The sequence below is a fragment of the Bombus vosnesenskii genome, unplaced genomic scaffold (genome assembly GCF_011952255.1).
Source record: "Bombus vosnesenskii isolate JDL3184/JDL3185 unplaced genomic scaffold, Bvos_JDL3184-5_v1.1 scf7180000013348, whole genome shotgun sequence".
NCBI lineage: Eukaryota > Metazoa > Arthropoda > Insecta > Hymenoptera > Apidae > Bombus > Bombus vosnesenskii.
In genome coordinates, this window is record NW_022882984.1 from 48,011 (window position 1) to 67,646 (window position 19,636).

At 41.0% G+C, this 19,636-nt stretch overlaps 1 protein-coding gene across 1 annotated transcript; it reads right to left on the reverse strand.

Moving 5' to 3' along the window:
- Positions 1-817: 817 nt before the first annotated feature.
- Positions 818-19,592, reverse strand: LOC117236364 (adenylate cyclase type 3). The gene is made up of 9 exons (XM_033499232.1): positions 18,323-19,592; positions 12,356-12,735; positions 10,122-10,406; positions 8,478-8,758; positions 7,815-8,143; positions 6,972-7,304; positions 5,816-6,121; positions 5,200-5,535; positions 818-5,076 (listed from the first exon to the last, which is right to left on the reverse strand). The coding sequence occupies exons 1-9, from the start codon at positions 18,872-18,874 to the stop codon at positions 4,894-4,896; spliced, it is 2,985 nt and encodes a 994-aa protein (XP_033355123.1). The 5' UTR covers positions 18,875-19,592; the 3' UTR covers positions 818-4,893.
- Between the last annotated feature and the right edge of the window lie 44 nt (positions 19,593-19,636).

A 19,636-nucleotide genomic window follows, 5' to 3' on the forward strand; every position in this document is an offset into this window, starting at 1 on the left:
AGTTTCGCTCGGTGCGCGTGCATTTTATCACGTCTCGTTATATCGGATCTCACTGTAGATCGTTGTCTCGATGGAAAATTAAAAAAAAAATAAAAAAATTTTTATTCTATTTTTCCTTTTTTTTTTTTAATTTTTCCATCAAGACAACGATTTACAGTGAGATCCGTTATAACGTACCGCACGCGTACCGAGCGAAAATTCAAAGTCGATTATCTCGAAAACAAAGCCTCGAACGAAAAATTTTTATTCTATATTTTCGACTTCTTTTTTCACGTAGAATCGCCCCCTTTTCGCTTGTACCACCAGTTACCAACCACCCCGTATAAAATGAGCAAATATCGTTTACCAATATCTTCCACACGTTTCAACGATATATTTTGCACGTTTTGCTTACGACGAAATAAAGAATGCGAATGATTTGTTGAAATAAACGAAGCCCCGTTACGATATGTCGCTATCTGTCGACTGTTACCAAGGCGTCACGGTGGTCACCCGTGACCACCAATAAGATAAACGGTCCATTAGGGAAGAATGTTGTTTTACATAGTCAATTTACTACTATTTTGCCATTATATGCTTCGAATAATAAAAATACTCCCGTGACGTCCTGAACGAGACATGTGATTTCGGCGTGGCAGTCAAAGTGTTAAGGGTGAACGTTACGTTAACGTAACGTTCGATTTATCTAATGACCTGTTAAAAAAATCTGAGAAAAATGTAAAAAATATGAAACGTATCTACGTCGTAAAAATATTGAAACAAAGGACTTTGAATTAGCAACGAAAGGAGAAAGGTGATGGAAAAATCATGGAGGCAATCGATTTACATCGGCGAAGAAGCCGTTTATTATGTTACAGTCGCGTGATTCCATTCGACTCCCACGAGTCCCCGGCGTATCCCAGTCTGAAGAAGTATACTTTGAAAGTTTACAACAAGTGTTCCCTCTTCGAAATCTCACATCTAAGGTGCTAAGATATCTACAGTGATATAATTCTTCTTACACGACTATACACGCATTCGGCCGGGTCGTTCGTCAATTTCTTTCCTACGTTTCTTTATTTTATTCTTCGTTATCGACGACGATTATCGATGAAACAATCGTTTCGTTATTACCGTTTAACATTATCGACCCGTCTTCTTTTCTTTTTCTTCTCTCTCTTTATATATGTACACGAAATAACCTTTATTGCTACTTTACAAGATCTCTGTGTGGTCGGACACGCGAATATCTTCGCACGTGTGTCACTCTCTTCCGTTTCCTACACCTTCTACGCCACCATTTTATGTATGTAGTAGTATATGTATGTGTATGCCGAGATGTATCAGCAGTGTGGACTGTGTCAAGCGCAATATATCAATTGGAAGTACGCGAACAGTGGAAAAAGTTTGAAATTCAGTGTCGCGTAATCAATTTGTCTTCTTTTCTTCCGCTCTCTTCCTTTTTCTGCGATCACTGTAACTCCACCGAAAGGAAAGAAAGATTCTTTTTTTCTTTTCAATACGTAGGAAGATTCTAAATTTATATTCGATCGTTAGACTACGTTCGAATGAAACATTCTCTTTTCTTCTTTTTTCTTTTTTCTTTTTTTTTCGTGGAAAGTAACCTGAGGGAACGAACAAGTTTAAAAGGTGATTCGAAAATATGAACGACGAAGTTTTAAAAAAGATCGGAATTTCCTTCGGGAGAGTTTGCTTCGATTTACTACTTTCTTCTCTTCTATCGCTACATCTGTCCAGTCTGACCACTGTTATCGCGCTTAGGCCGTGCGTTCTCGTTTTTCTAATTACACCAAAATTTCTCTCTCTCTCTCTCTCTCTCTCACTTTCACTCTCCCTCTCTCTCACTCTCTCTCTCTCTCTCTCTCTCTCTCACTCTTCGTTCCCCTTTCTGTTCGTTTCTGTTTAATCCTTTCGTACTATTTTTAATCTCGCTAAAAGTATCGTTAGAAAAAGACGGTTATAAAAAAGCAATGAAAATATCCCGGATTGAAAATTTCGATTCGGTTAAACGTTTATTAAAAATCACGGTGTAAGTTATTTACGAATTGTCTCTCGTTCTCTACGCTTACGATACCGCGACGTTTCTCTTTTGCAACTATTTCAAGCTTGAACGATCATCGGGTGTCCAAATAATTGCCGACGAAAGGATTAAATCCTAATCTTCTGCTTCCTGCCATCGTTAATCGTGTGCGTTGTACGTACTCGAGTCATCTTGGTCTATTAAATCGGCGACTGAAACTGTAGAAAAATAAATTATTATATCGGTGATCGTGTTCGAGTATATAATCTACGTTCCCGTGGAATTATCCTACGGACCACACGATACCTAATGTTTCACGAAGTCCGTAACAATTACGACTAAACGAATCTTGAGTACAAAATAAGACGAACTCGAAAAACTATCACGTGGGAAAGAGAAAGGAAATATCGTGAAACGATCCTCTTTTAATTAAGAAAGGCAGAAATTGTTTCAGATTGCCTTATTTTGATCTCAGAAGTCGTTTAATAGAGAGTAATGCCGGGGACTTGATGAAATGCCTTGCACGTTCAGAAGCGAATCGGGTCTAAGCTCCTATAAGAAATTTCACCGTCTTCGAATTGGCTTTTCCTCGTACAAATCGACGAACCTGCTCGCAGAAAAATACAGTAGAATCGAAACTATCGAGAAACTGTTTCCGTTCTAACGGACCTTGCTAGATAGATATTCGTAGTTCAAACATGACGTGAACATTCTGCTCTTGATCGTAATAAACAGTCAACCTGCTCTTTTCTTTCGTTACGACGTGTTTAAATCGTAACGAGCTATTTTAAATACATTCAAACTCGATGATGCTTAATTTAACGACAGCTTTTAAAACCTTCAAATTACGCAGCATTTCATTTCCTCTTCTCGTATTCCACGTTCTCGGAGCACGTAGGTACTTGACATTATCCTTTACGTATTTATTCGTTGAAATTTTCCGAGTATATTTATACTAAACACGCGTGCAATCTTCCCTGCTCGTGTCACATTTTCGATGTTTCTTTTACCTTTTCCACTTTTTTAAAGTTCTTCTTTACAGTCCTTTTTTTTTTAAACAATTCTACGAGAACAAAGCTCCAATAACAGACGAAGTATTTTTTTTTTAGAACTTCTCTACAAGATTTTTTGCAATATATAACAATTCCTTTACTTTCAATTTTCAATTATATAGAATGTACAACCCCCTTTCTTCGACTATCGATAGTATCTACATATCGACTTGCAATTTTCCTATACAACAACTGTACCTGCGATTCGACTTATTAACTGTGTTTAATTACAACGCGTAATCTGACCGATAATGTCCGGCAATATTTAATTATTGTAACAATTACACCGTAGACATACGAAATTCCATTTTAATCGATTAATTTTTATCCCTGGTCGAATCATTACGACGATTAAATTCTAAATTTCTCGAGAAAAAGCACCGACAAAATTTTCCTCTATTACCGAGGAAATCGATGTAGGATGTTCCTTTTGGTGCGAGGACAAAGCGCTAGGCGCTCGATCACCGTGAAGTCACCTTCGAAGTCTACGATCTTCTTCGCGAGTATTATTGAACACGAAACAGAGACTGACAGAAAATTTTGTATTCTCGTCGTATCGCGACGATTCGGATCGAAATCGTAAGAAAGCACACAGTCGACAGTGTCGATGACCGAAAGAACGTATATTTAGAGGAAACGGCGATTCTCCGGAAGCCACGTTAGGAAAAAGACCTACCACTATGTAGTTGATCACGCCCACGCTCGTAATGCTTTCAATTATTCTTTTTTAATTAATCGCGTCTTGGAACGTGCTCGTCGCGGAATCTAGAAAAATAGAGTTGACTTGATTGCGAGAACCGTATCAGCGTATCTATCACAAGGATTACGAGCTAGACACTTTCTTAAGTTACATATCGATTCTCTATAGTGACGAGGATCGATCGATGTTCGATCGAATGGCATTTTCTTTCTTTCACCTTCGACTAACACTTATCCTAGATATGCGCGAATCGACCGGATTCTTTCCTAACTTTCTCGTTTCATTATCATTTGGAAACTTCTATATATTTCGTATGTTGTTTCGACGCGAGAAAGTTTAGACTTTTATTTTTTCGTTTCCATCGAACCGATTAGTCGAAACCAGCCAACTATCGACGAAGTTTACTATCTTTGTTCTCGGTTCTACGTAAAATAGGAGTCCTTCGAAGGCCTACCACTAACTAAGACAATCCACGACGTCCACAATGAGAAAACGTATAGTACGATGTTGAAACAACACTTTCATTAATATCGATTAGTTTCGCTCTAAACGTACTTTGTTTCTTCCATTTGTACCCTGTTCTTCATCTTCAATGAACGATATAATCGTTATCAGCAGTAGACTAAGGTTGTGACAGCGGTAAGAATTTTTCACTGGTGGCTGACTTTCTTTAAAGGCTGACCAGGCCTGGGCGCCTCTTCGATAAATAAAATCTCTCAAACAACCATCTTAATTACTTACAAAATAACCAAACAGTTTGTTGTATAAGTATCTTTCGCGTGGAACTTCTCGCCAAGGAATCAAGGTCGAAAATTGTGATCGAAAAAGCAATCTAATCAGCCCAGTCCTCGATTTTCTTTCAAACTCTTCCGATCTCGTAGATCGTTCGTCTTTCGTCCGAGACCTCTCTGTCGTATCTTTGCAATTTTTCCTATTTCGTATCCGAACTTGAACATTTCGAGTAATCGACGTCTCGTCCTCTTTCATCGTCTCGATTTCGTTCGTCTCTTCGAAGATTATCGAGAGAGAGAGGGAGAGAGAGGGGCCTTGCTCGACGAAAGGTCTCTTCGTGAACGAAGAAGGGTTTTGCGTTGAAGTTTTTAGAGCCTTCGAGTATTAGCCTACTGATAGATGATCGGATGGGTGGGTTCGACTGGCAGGTCACTGTCCAAATTCAAGGACACGCCGTCCTTGGATACCAGGTAGTGGGTGAGCAGCTGACCTTTGCCCTTGACGAACACCAGGCCGCGTTGTTCGAAGCCGAAGCCAAATGGCTCCAGAATCCTCCGGGTCTCGTCTGTGACCTACGATTTTAATATTTAATATTTTGAATACAAATTATTTATCGAGAATTTCTACTAAAGCTACTACTTCCATACCTGACGGAATAAGTATTTTCGAGTTATACGATTTTGCAAATATTTTACCTGGATGCAGCCCACTTTTCCAGTGCTTTCCATTCTAGACGCCACGTTCACGGTATTTCCCCAGATATCGTAATGAGGTTTCCTTGCGCCAATAACCCCAGCAGTCACAGGGCCGTGATTGATACCCATTTTCAGAACAAAGTGATTGAAGCTTTGCTCGTTGATACTCGACAATGCTTTCTTCAACTCCAAGGCGAATTCGACGAGGGTGGACAAGTGACCCCACCGAGGAGCATCCTCGGACTCCTCTGAGTCTGTGATTCCGGATGCCGCCATGTATGTCGAGCCTATCGTCTTGATCTTGATGATGTCCTTGAATTTAGTTTGATCGAGGATCTAACGAAAGAAGAATATTGCCATATTTAATCCCTTAAAAGTTCTGATCTAAGATCCCTACCAAATGTAGGAAAATATCTAAGGAAAGGTCCTTTTCGCTGTTCAATTGCTTTGTTATTTTTACAAATATAACCTTTTTGTACAAAATTATATCGCAGAATTTTGGCCTTTTTTATCGAAAGCTTCTGTTTTCGTATTAGTCGATAAAATTCAATCGCATAACGTTTGAGAAATAGAATTTTAAATCGAGGGGTCGTAGAAACTCGCCAACGATACTTACCGCATCGAAATCGGATATGACTTCGTTCAAGAACCTGAGACACTCGAGGCCCTGGTTATTGATGCTCTCTTCGCTGTAGAAATCGGCGAAGTTCGGCATACTAGCGAACAGAACACCCACTTCGGCGTAGCTTTGACTGTAGAGATCATCGTGGTGTCTCGCACTCGATAGAAAATAAGCAGCCACGTGCGGCGGAAGGATGTTGTAGATGAGGGCGCCGTTTCTGCGCGTCATGTCCGCCGCCCTTTCTCTCTGCGCCTCCACCTCCCTTCCTCGTAGGTACAACATCCTCCTCGACTTTTCCGCCTGCAAATCGATCGAATCCTCATCGTGCGAGTCGTCGAAACCGAGCTACTTTACCATTAACGTAACCTTTCATTTATTTTTCAACAGGGTTTGGTTCAAAGTTTAATAGTTTTATTGAAAATATTCATCGACGAATAATTTCGTGAAACACTTTTCCATTCTTTTTTTCTTTTTTCGTTTACTCTGCGAGAAGCAAGGGGAGATTTCTGGCTCGGTTTCATTTACGTTAAATGCAAACCGCGATTTTCCCCTCGTGAAAGACAGACGGGAACGAAGGATGCGCCCTCGACTGTCGGGACAAGTGCAGCCCTCGACTTTGATGAATCCGTTCGAGAGCTTCGTACGAAGGCTCGATTATTTATCGTCGCTCGAGGAGAAATTGAATTCTCCCTATCTCTACGTGGAACATTTTAATTTACCAAAACAATTTCGATAGAGCAAAGATTCGCTGATAGAACTGGCAGGATGAGAAGACGTTTGCAAAGAACAGAGAAAGTATCGTGTATTTCGATATTTCAAGTATATTGGATTATTTGGGCAGATCGAAATTTTTTAAAAATCTAAAGATAATACTTGATAATAATTGAATAATATGGTAATATACCTATCCACCACTTTTTTTTTTCTTTTCGGTAATATTTCGCCGTTTGCAGAAATGAATTCTCTCAAGCAAGTCTTGTAAAGAAACGTTTTCTTTTTCTTTTAAGAGACAGCGTGTCCAACCTTGGTATTTCATTCGACGGAAATTTATGATAAATAATTCTTTCCCAATTCTATAAACAAGGATGTTACGATGTTTCCAAATTATCTGACATCTGATTTAAATAACGTTATTGCATATATTACTTACATATCTGGACACGATGACCAGACAAGTAGCTACGATGAGAAGAGTGGCGGATAGGCAATATTTCGATGGAAGGGGGGTCGGTTCGAGGGTAGAAGCGTAATCCTCCCAGTCCAGCCTCGCATTGAGTAGACAGATGTTGATGAAACATTGGACGCCCGAGATACCGTACATTAAGTACGCCTTGCCTAGATAGCATATGTAGGTCGGCATCGAGGTCGCCACAAGTGTAAGCACACCGATGTACGAGTAGTAGGAAGGATATGGACACCTCGAAGACAGAGTTATGGTGGCGTTTAGGGGCGGAATAGTTTCCTCGATGACCACGCAGTTGAACTGTAAAATGGGACAGAGAAGTTAACAGCTCAGAAAAATAGCGTAAAATGGATTTATTTTCTTTTTCTCTTGCTTTCCTGTTAATAGTAGTTCAATGACTACGTATTTATTTACTAAGACGTTTGTTAAGTATCACAATTCTTTTGAATTATTGGTTAACTATATATTAACACGTTAATACGATATTACGCTTTCCCGTTGCTATGGTACAAGCAAGTGGAACAACTATAAATCACTGTAGGAAATTAAAAGTTCTTTTACTTTTGAATGAAAATAATACGATCGTCTTAAATAATTTATCGAATAGATGTAGGTAGTTGTATGGACAACCAATAGAGTGTAGTTGTGATTATCGTTCCGGTTTATTTTGTATGTGTTTTATTTATGCTCAAGTTTATGTTTTGCGTAAGATCTATAAGTGCAAGTCACCGTAAAACCGGAAGGAAAACGGAATGAAAGAAAAAAGATGTTAATTTGTTTGTTTGAATTAATAATAATAAATATACTTACCATATCGAGAATCAGAAAAATACCAAGGGAAAATGTCATCATAAGGGCCAAAGCTCTTCTCAGCCACATAGCCTTGATGGCACTGCCGAGACACGTGGCACCAGCCAAAACTACCGCGAATAGCACCACTATCCCGATACCGCCCCATGTGAAAGGTCCCCAGGGCTGAAACCTCCAAACTGGGGCGGCACAGATCATCACCAATGGCCCACCGAGCAATGACAAAGGGGAAAATGCTTCTTCGGCGTGGTGAAACGCAGACTCCACCTTCGAGTCCTTGAACCGCAAGGTCAACCAGTACGCGTGACCTTTCAAATGTGCTCCGCCAGCTATAATTAATATTATTTGCTTGTAAATAGAAAGATTTATGAAACGAATTTCACAGTAAATCATACAAAACACGTACATAAGATATCGATCGCAAAGCGAATCTTCTGTTAATTTTATTATCAATGAAAAATTGACGCTACATGTATCGATAACAACTTCTTTTACATGAATAGATTTCTGAGGAAAGAATTTTCTAGGTTGTGACAGATTTATAGACCTTTTTTCAGGATGCTCTTTAATTTCCATTTTTAAACAAACTACACTTACCAAGACGTTTTACCTTCGAATAACAATTTAATCATTAATAATAATCAAATACTTCAACTTCCTCACTTTTGTTATCCAGTTCCTTCCTCAGCCTCTGTCTAAATTCCTCCGAGTCCTCCTTATTGTTATTTCTTTCGTTTCCTGCGTCGATCGTCTTCCTGGCGTCCTCCGTGAGCGAGGCGATGCTCTTAGTGGCAGCTGGCTTGAAGGGTTTCAACGCCCGGACTATGAAGTATGTGACGATGCCCGCTTTCTGTAGTGCCTCTTCTCTGTCCTCGCCGTGCGCTGGCTCGACCTCGAACTCGCCATTCAGGAAGCTCAGCGTCGCGTTCGAGATGTGCACCCTCCTTCAAGCCATTAACAATATCGTTCGTGTCGATCGTTCCTCGCTTACGAACTTTTATCTCGCGAATCTGACTACAGGATTATTCGGCAAAGAAAAGAAAGGAAGGAAAATTTCGAGACGTTTGCGATTGGCAAAACGGACCTGATTATCCAACGACGCGGGCGTGGCCATAAAATAGGACTGAAAGGAGAATTCACGTACCTATTCTGTATTCATGGTAATGTCGAAGGGCGTTCGAACGTCTTTCGCAAACGATTCTCTGGCTGCAACTTGCCGTTACGTTATTGTTCTCGAGTGAATTGTAGTTCGTGTGAATAATAACAAGGTTACGGTACCGCCGGTTAAAATAGTTGGTGACGTGGCGCAGACGATTATGTGCAGTATCATCTACTTAATACTCCAAACTTGTATTTAACGTGAATTCTGGTTTATATTTTATCACAAAGTGGCATTAAAGATCGGAAAATTAAGAAAATGTATTCGTGTTTTTTCCCTATGATCTTCGAATGGACGAAGTGAAATCGAAATGAAGAGATCGCTGTCGTGTTACGTGTTACGGAAAAGGAACGGAAGAATCGCGTGACAGGGAGGACCGAGACCAGTGAGGTTTCTAATATTTATTAGCCTGATGGGACAAAAGAAACAATTACAATGGCTGGGTAGACGATGCTTTTAAAGCACGACTATCGAGGGGCAGTTTTTTACCACGCGACTCGGGCATCTCACCCTTTAACACAGCTAAAATTAAAGTACGACAGGGCATCAAAAACTGCTTGCCAGGCGTTTCACCAGGTAATTAATATCAAAGATATACGGAGAGCGCTCATTACGTGTCCACCGACGTCAAGGACGCGTTTTATACGTCGTCGCATCGATATCGTTTAGCTCCCGAATCAGGCAGCTTCCTCGCGCCTCTCTTCTACTTTATCCCTTTTGAATTTCGGGGATTGACAAGGTCAAGAAGTCAGAACGTCAATACTGATATCGTTTCTTTCTTTTTTTTTCTTTTTAAAGGTATTTTCCACAAACGAGTATATAAAAGTCTATTATTGACATAATTCTATATTGAGAAGTATATTTAAATACTCCTCTATTTTGCAAACAAAAAACAGGCGCAATATAAATAAATCACCTAGATTACTTTTTTCCTTTCTTCGTAAAATTTAGACACCTTTGATAAATATTCTTTACGATAGTTCTTTTATTTGTAAAAAGACGTGTTCGAGTACTTGTTTCGCTTCCAAAGAAGAAAGAAGCCTACGCACGATTCGTTCGAATTTTCCTTGTGAAATTTAACTACACTCTGTTCAACTCCGACAAAATAATACTGAAATGTTTAGAGAAAGAAGAAAAGAGATTCTCACCCCGCCATTCCACTGCTCTCCATCTTGTTCGCGAGTTCGACATCCTTGCTGTACACATCGAATTGCCATTGTCTCTGTCCGAGGACACCGGCCAACACAGCACCAGTGTGTATACCCACCCTCATGTCGACAGGGCTATTGGTCTTTTGTTGCACGTACTTGATGGCGTCCACCATAGATAAGCCCATATAGACACAGAGAACAGCGTGGTCTGGTCTTTCCACGGGTGCTCCACTTATGCAGTAGTAACAGTCGCCGAGGATCTTTATTCGCAGCTGCTCGTATCTAAAGGTTTTCGAAATATCATTGTGCGTGAAAATAATGCAACTTAAGGTATATATTACGATATAATAGAATTCACGGTACGATAGTTGAATGTAAAATCCACGGTATAATTTAAAGTATAGTAGTTGAATTTATAGCGTAAAGGCAAAGTTTATAAGATATAAGAAGAGAATACAAAGTGCAAAAGTAAAATTTTCCAAGTAAATAACAGTGAAAGTTGAACTGGCTATCGATACGAAAATAGGCTTTTAATTGCCAAGCTTTCATCTTTTAAAGGTGAAGTTAATTGAAGAATTTTTAATTGAAATAAAACACGAGTAGATAAAAATTGAAATTCTCCGAGCAAAAAAATGCTCGAGAATCGTCGAAAGTTTGATGCACGATGGATTACACGTAATCCGCTCTATATATTGATTAATCTACCAGGAATTCGTGATTGAAGCGTTCGCATAGAAATGCAGTTGAGTGGCGGGAATTTCGATTTAGGAAAGTAAGGAAGGAGGATTTAATTTTTCACTGGATTTGAAGCCGCTATTTGACAAATGAGAGGAAAGTACGTGTCAAGGAGCGTCTTAAGCGAAGGATGTTCCGCTGAAATTATACATTGACCTGTATCACTACCGATGCTGCAAGGGCTAAATCATCTACCTTCTATAAACCTAGATTTAACCGATTTTAACCAGAGATAATCGACTTTTATATTTTCTATACTTCCATTTCCAGAGATTGGATCTCGATATTATCGAACCTACGATTTCGATGGTTCTCGCTAACGTTACGTTTTCGTCCCTTTTCCACGACTTTAATCCTCGTGCTCTTTCTTACAGAGGATTTCTGTAAATTAATTAAACAGAATATAAAAACACGGTGTAGAGTGGCTCGGGAAAGTATTTGAATATTCATAGAAACCGTCCGTGAATGTATTGTGTACGCTTTACAAGACGCTTTGGAATTTCATTAGCATCGTAACGAAACACAATTGCACACAATGCAAACGTATTTTGCAGAAATTACAACAACGCTTGAACGATCGATCGATTATTCTATATTAATATGTCTTAATATTTAATGACAACGAATATTTATGATCAGCGCTATAGAGATGCATCGATAGAAAATTTTCATTTATAGTAAATGCTCAAATAATTTCACGAATCATTGTATTTCCGATAATCCTCTTGCGACGTTCGAACGTGGACGGTTCGATAGAGTGAAATATCACGCGATAGAAATTCGTTAATGATACACCACTTTGTCCTCAGATGTATCGATTGTCGGAGACGCCCAGGTGAAGGACTCGCGAGTCTATCTCTCTTCGAGAACGATCGAGAAAACGAAGAAGGGACTGGCCAGAATTTTCCGATAAAGTCAATTTCGCGGCTGGCAATTTCAGGATTTTCATTATTCTCCGTATACGAAAGAAAGAGAGAGGAGAGAAAAGTGGAATGGAGCTCGTGAAAGCGTTTCGCGTTCGTTCTAACCGGGTCACAGCCGAGTGGACTGTAAACGAACGAATTCTTTCGCGGTGTCGATAGCTTCGCTGTCGATTAATTCGATCGTGCGTCGCACCGTTTATCGACAACTGATCGATTCGAGGCATGTACCGTTGACAAAAGCAACGTGCGTTTCCTTTGAACTTTATATTCGCGAAAATCCCGGTAATCGGGTACAAATTTATTTCGTGATTTCTTTGAATGCGTTGTCGAATGCCAGTTGCTTGATAATCTCGTTTAAAATTTGTTCTCTCTACGTGTATTGTATTAAAACTTGTACTTTGACAATTGTAGCAACAATTCGCGTACCAACTTCTTAGATCTACTCAAAAAATTTGTCCAAATCGAACTAATAGTCTGACTAATAGTCAGTCCTATCGATTCTAATTCTAACAAAAATTCCTGCATCGCTCCTTAGGCTTTGTCGAACGATTTTTCCAAAACTGAATCGCTTACCTTTCACTGAGTTGATCGAATCTAGCAAATAGCTCGTTGAGAATCTTCACTAGTTCGCTAGCGCTGTACGTGGAGGAAATCGCGGTAAAACCAACAATGTCCGCATACAGAATCGAGACATTCTCATGCCTGGACATGTAAATCTTCTTGAACTGCGTATCCAGCGAGGCGCCTAGGTCCTGTCGCATCATTACAGCCACGTGTTCCGGAAGCACGCTAAGCAGCAGCCTTTCCTGCTCGGCGCTTTGTTCCTCGATCACCAGTTGTACTTCCAGGCTCTGTCTGGTTTCTAAAAAGGCTCTACGTTGTTGAAACTCGGTCAGAGAGTAACTGGAAGCACCCAGAAGCATGGCGCCTATGGATAGCGTCACTGTCAGCACCTGGAAGAAACATTTTGCAAGAATTCTAGAACATTTAATTTTTAAAAATCGCTTTAAACACGTTGATGGTTATACGGAATACGATCATTGCGGCTCGATTTGTTCATAAAATTGTATTTAAAACACATCGTGTCAAAAGGAAATGTTCAGATCGAATTATAATAAAGCATACAACGAACGCTATTTTCAACGTTAATAGCAGTTTTATAAATTTAATAAAGACGTTTTCTCTTTTCGTACTAAATTTGCGTATTGGCAGTCGATTGATAATAATTTCTGAGAAATCAATCGATTAAGTTAAATTGTACGCTATTTAACCGCATAGGCTGTCCCTTAATCCGCGATTTGATTCGAAACATCATAGTGCGAGACAGAAATTGTACGAAGCAATTTTACGAATTTGCATTTGACGTGCGATTTGACGCGTTTCAGTCCCGAAAATCACTGAAATCTGCATCATTGAGTGTATCGATAAGTTAATTTCATTGAACACGTGGTAAATTATCTAATGTGTTTAAATCTGCATTGCTACCATTTTTCTGTCACTTTTATATTCTACGTAGAATAGCTAATTGACAGCAACATGGTAGAAAAATATTTATTACAAAAATTATTAATACGTGTATAAAACGAATATATATATATACATACTAATACAAGATAACTAATTTTAAACGTTTTTTTACCCACAGCTATATCTGATTTTTAGAAGAAGAATACATGTGTACCACTTTTTCACTGAACTCCTCGATTGATTCCATCGAACAAATTAATCTACCTTAATCCACCCAGTGAAAAAAAAACATATAGAACGCTCTCAAAGCTCTCAATTCCATTGCTGTCGACCTTTTTGTATTCACCGATAAATTATTCCCTCTTGTTAGGAATGCTTTTCATCGATTCCAGGTTAACCACGATTCCCAATTGCAACGCATCGGAACAATTAATACGGGAGATATTTCTACCCACCCCATTTCGTTCCGCGTTCCTAAATACCGAACGAAAAACGTCGCTGAATACAGCAAACCAACGAATCGATAATCCATTTTTGTTCACTTCGCATCGGCTCGGAGAATGCTTTCAAATACGTTCACGTGTTCCAGTTGACTGGCCGAAATCGCTGCAACACCTGTATCGCTTGTCATACCTCGGTGCTGTTTCTAATTTTCCGCATTCTACATGGAAAACTACAGAACGGACGAATTCTTATTCATCCGGTACCGCCTTTGTCCGTTCGTGTGTCCCCGATGACAATTGGAAAATCGTAATTGAACGTTCCACAGCGGAGAAATTAGCACAGGCAACACTTTCGTCGTTATCGCTTTTATAGACCAATAACTTGGTTGAATATTATTTAGTAATATTTGCGTTATAACATTTCTTAGTAGATCTTCTCTTCTCGTTTTCTTTAAATTTCTGCAACTATTTTCTGTGATTTCTTCGATAGTTTCTATGATCTATCAAATCTTTGCGACTGTTCTATGGTAATTTCTGCGTAAATCTCCTCAATTTGTATCTTTTATCAATTAGTTAAAAAATAAGTTTTAGAATATCGTTGATCGTTACTTTCTCGTATAATAATTTACGTCCCATGGATAAATCCATCGTCCTTTAACTCGAATCCTTTAACAAATCCTTTAACAACGACATTTAACGCAACCCATTTTGTACCTGCTTGTTACTCGATGAAAGGGTTGACAGCTCCTTAATTAACCCTGATAAAGGGTTCATTGAACAACAATCAACGATCATTGCAATCGTTGGTGGAATAGATGGAGCCGGTGATTTCCGTGATCGAGCCGATGGCTTTCAAAGAAACGTTCCTGCCATTGAAAACCGATCGTATGTCGTGCATGGAAAGGCAGCATGTCGCGTCATTGCACATCTCTCTGTCTCCAGTTTTCTCTCTCTCTCTCTCTCTCTCTTTCTTCTCTTCTCTTTCTCTCTCTATTTTAAACAACCATTGACTGAACTCTACTCGACTGTTACTAACGATAGAACCACGTGCACGACTGGAACTTTCGCTTTCGTGGTCGTTCTTGTTTAGGAAAATTTGTAACAGAGTTCCTATCCACTGTTTCGTCACGGTTCACTACAAATTTGTAGACCGGCAACCCCGTTATTCCGAACGATAATAAGTGAAAAACGGATACAAATCGTCAGGATGGATATTTTCCTTCTTTGAGAATTAATTTTCTAATATTCAGAGATTCTGAAGAATTTTAACGTTTGCTTCGACTGTACGTGCTATTGGTTGGTCATCTGATAAATTGGTTGGTTGATAAATATGTATAATAAGGGAAAACTGTTGCCACCGCGTTGCATAAAGATTCCACTGATTTCCAGAAGGAAGACGATAACCGAGTCTCGTTACACCGCAAAATTCTCGTAAATTTCAAAACGCTACGCATAGAAAGTTGATTACTTTTTATGCGAAACACTGCAGACTTTCACGAAGGCCTGAACGCAAGCTGACGTCGACGTTGCGTCTCATTTTAGCGAACGATTTTCCAGCTCGTGACGGTAGAACGTTCGGTAAATTTACCCCGGGGCATAATTTCCGACCTCGGAACTGCGAATTAAAGCAACATATACGAGCCACGAAGAAAAATGAAGCTAATTCAACAGGGTTGGAATATAGATGCCCGACAAACACAAAAATTCATAAATTCTATCCGTGCAACCCTAATTCACTCTGTGTACAAACTCACTCCTTCCACGCATCGATCATCGTGTCACGCGACAAAGAAAGTAATTATTTTCAAACTAGTCGCGAGTATAATCTCGTCGTCGAAACGTTCGTGTAATGATTTACGTTTGCATCGGGTGTACGAAAGAATTTGCGTTATTTTCAAAAGTTTCAATGAAACACCTTAAACTTCATTTTCATATATGTCGGAGTTACATTAGAGTTAGGGTTAGGGGCGTGAAACGAATTTTCATTTGGATTACACATTGTCGTTATGCAATAGAGAAGACATTGACTAGTGTAAATACGATTATTATAGAATTGGACGAGTAACCGTGGTAATAAATACGTATATATATACAGGGTGGTTGGTAACTAGCGGTACAAGCGGAAAGGGGGTGATTCTATGCGAAAAAAGAAATCGAAAATATAGAATAACAATTTTTTTGTTTAATTTTTCCATCGGGACAACGATCTGCAGTGAGATCCGTTATAACTTTCTTTTTTCATTTTTATTCTATATTTTTGACTTCTTTTTTCGCGTAGAATCACCCTCTTTCCTCTCGTACCACCAGTTACCAACCACCCTGTATATATGTGTCTATGAATTATTCAGGAGTCAGTCTCGTTAGCTGCAGTTTCTGAAATTTTTCTTTAATAATTCGCTCTTTCACGAGGCGGACCGAAGAATTTGCGTTGCCAATTCTCGCACGTTCATTAGCGAGCCTCATCGAAGCTCGATTAAACGACGTTTCGATCATCGAGTCCCTGAATTCGAGCGTTCACTCCGGCGATGACGGATCAGAAACGCGAAGTTTAATTACGAACTTCCCTTGTCCGTTCGCCCCTTTCACGGAGGAACGTAGCAGCTTTAATTAGCGACCTGGCTAAACTGGACGCCGCCTATATTCGTAGAGCAGACTGATTAAAAACTCGGGAACGGTGGCCTTGTTCGTTGAAACGGTAACTGTGCTTCTTCCCTGAGACAATTAAGCAGGGTGTCGTGTTCTTAACAGTTTCCGTATATCTTAGCTGTGTGTATCCCTCTCTTCTTCGTTTTCATATTTTTAATATTTGCATATGTAGGTAAACGCGGCCCTTCCAACGATTCGATAAAATATGAATGAAAATGTAACGTTGCCCTTGCGAAACCGGTAACACGCATGATCTAAGATTATTACATTTAAATGTTAAGCATCGTATTTCCGTTAAAGGTAAAATAAAATGTCGTGTTTAGATTAAAGCGTGAGAAGCTAGAATCTTTCAATTAACTTCTCGTTGATAGACTGTCCAGGTTGATGGAGAATGGTAACAGAGTGGTATCTCCGAGATTACAGTTATTTATTACCAGGAACAAATTGTCCCATAAAAATTGACAGCGAGCGAAAATGGCTTCCTATAAATTGGTGGAGTTGGGAACGTAATCAACTGGAGTGTTAACTTGTTGCACGACCGGTATGCTTCGCAAATTTTCTTTCTCAATTTGTTCCACTAATTTTTCCTATTTCGATCTGCCGTTTCTCCGAAAGACTTTATTTTAAACCAAACAAAAAATCATCCAAGCCAAACCGATTCTATCCCGACGATGATCGCTCGATATTACGTTGAAACACGAAATTACATTTTATATCGGCTAATACGACCGGGGATGCTGATTAAAAAATAAAACGAGCTATCTAATCCAAAGATCCGTTATTTTAATCGACGTCGTAACGCGGCGAGTTCTATAAATTCTACGGGCTTCGTCTAAAATTAGAACAAAAACCCTGTAAAATCACGAAGCTCCTATAAAATAATTATTTCAACGAAATGCGTATCGCGTAAGCTAAAAGCGATTAACAAAAAATAAAAGGGAAAAACACTTCTGCGAACGTCCACCCACGGCTATCGACAACAGCAACGAGCGAGAGAAAAATGCTCTATTTAAAATTCGAACTGCCGCAGACCGCAAACTTACCAATCCCTTCCAACCGTGTAGCTTGGTATTTTCAAAAATAGCAAGCCAGTCCCGGGTGTATCGCGAACTCCGGTTCCATTCAACGTTCCATGCAGGGGCGTTCGAATAGAAAATAATCGAGGGCTTAGCCGCTCGAACGTGGAAAAGTTGTCACGCGCGCCGGCCACGGCTATTTTACAATGGATCGTTGGAGGCGCACGACCAGCCTCGCTGTGTATCGTTGCGTATCGATCGATCGAAACACGTAAGAAGCCAGCGGCGGCGACCACACGGCAAATTAGTTCGAGCGGATTGAACCGCGGCAACAGTTGTTTTCGTGAGGTCACGAGGCACGGTTCGATCATTAAATTACACGAAACCCGGGTGAAAATAAGCGAGCAACTTTTCGCAAGGTTGTTCGTCTTCGAGACACTCGATAGAGTCGAGTGAAATCGAAACGAACGAACGATACCGTGAAATATCGCGATTTCGAAGGAAGACGCTGGTTAGAGCCGCGGTTGTGGTCTAATTGCCACGACGGGAAACTCGAGAGCGTAAGTCAATTAAAAAGGCTGACAACGGGGATAATAGAGACACTCGTTCAACGGATAATCGATCACTCGAGTGAGGTTCAATCGCTGAGAATATAAAACGTCCTAATCCCAGCGGCTGCTATTGCTTCTTTGTTTAGCTCGGATAGCACGAAGTTCCGCTTAAGCTCGTAAATTTATTGCTCTGCTCGAGTCGATAAAGTATTATAAATTATCGGACTTTTTGTTTTTGATCATGCACGTTTGATTAATCTAAATAAGGTATCGAGTAGGTATAGGATAGTCGTATTATACGTAGAGCCTTAAATTTACACCCCCGATTCGACCCGTCGCCAAAGCCTCGCCCCAAATACCCAACAGTTTCTCTTCTATCGGAGAAACATCAAGGTACGAACGTGAAGCAACACCTACCAAAACATCGATGGGTATCTGTGCAGGTGCTTTGGAGAGTCCAACGACGGAGATGATGTACACCAATGCGGTGCTAATGGCAAGGAGGACGCAGAGGGGCAGTCTGAGGGGTAAAGTGGCGAACAGCAGGTAGAGCATGAGCAACAGCCAGCCTAGTCCGTCCCTAGGCGTGACCTCGGTGGACTTGAGGAACAGCTGAGTAAGTAGCTGTGCGGTTGACAGGTTCCAGGCCACGTGTGGAATCACCGACCAAAGCGCATCTTTCGCTCTAGGATTGTGTTTAGCCCAGGCCAGCAGGCCCAGATTCAACCCCAAGAAGACGGCGGTTAAGCTTCGAGTCGATAGCTCCTGACCAGGCGTGATCAACGAGTGAGCTGCGTAGAGGAGCGCCGAAAACAGGAAGTACTCGAGGCCACCCCGCCTCTGTTGAAGGGAGGAGGCGCGATATAGCGTCTCTAACTTGGCGCTGCTGAAGCTCGTCCGCAGCAGGTTCGACGGCCTGCCCGAGCTCAGGTAGGAATCCTCGTTCGAGGTCTCTTGACTTCGTAACATGGCGCTGCTATCTCTCTCTCGCCCTCTCACACTCTCTCTCTCTCTCTCACTCACTCTCTATCCGCTTCTCTTCGTTTCACATACTTTCGGTTGGGGCACGCGTTACACGCATGGAAACTTGGTCGGGTGACTTGGAACGCGATACCGTCGCAGGAACATCGTTGTCCGATGCGTTAAACCAACTTCGATCAGACGAATTTCAGTCTCGCGTTTCGTTTTTTCGTTCGCGGACAGACCCAACTTTGGATGTGGGTTTCTCGGTGAACCGCGTTTGCGTCGCCTAAGTACACGCTTTTCCTCGATCAAGTTGGATGCTGACAGCGAGGATACCGGACTGCAGGGTATCCGTTGTACCGCAACCCTCGTGGCGATCGTTGCTCGCCACCAGGACACACACGCCTCGTTTTGCACTCTCACGCACTCTCACACACACGGGCGTTTTCGGATGCAGCTGCACCCGCGCGCGGGGTACTGGCCGGGTTACTACTGCCGGTGCTCTTTCTTCTCTCCTCGGAGGGAAGCGGACCGCCACTCTCTCCATCCGTCTCCGCTCCTTGCCGCTTCTACCGCCTCCGTTCACCTCCTCGCCCTCGTTACCGTCCAGGCTTGCGCCATACGACCCCCGACAGCTCCGACCCTCCACAACGCCGGGTCGATATCAACCACCACAAAAGCCCAGCGCCGTCCACGCCAGGCCCTACCTGCGCCGCTCTCTGCCCTACCTACGCGTACCTACCGACCTAGCTGCACCCTTCGCTAAAA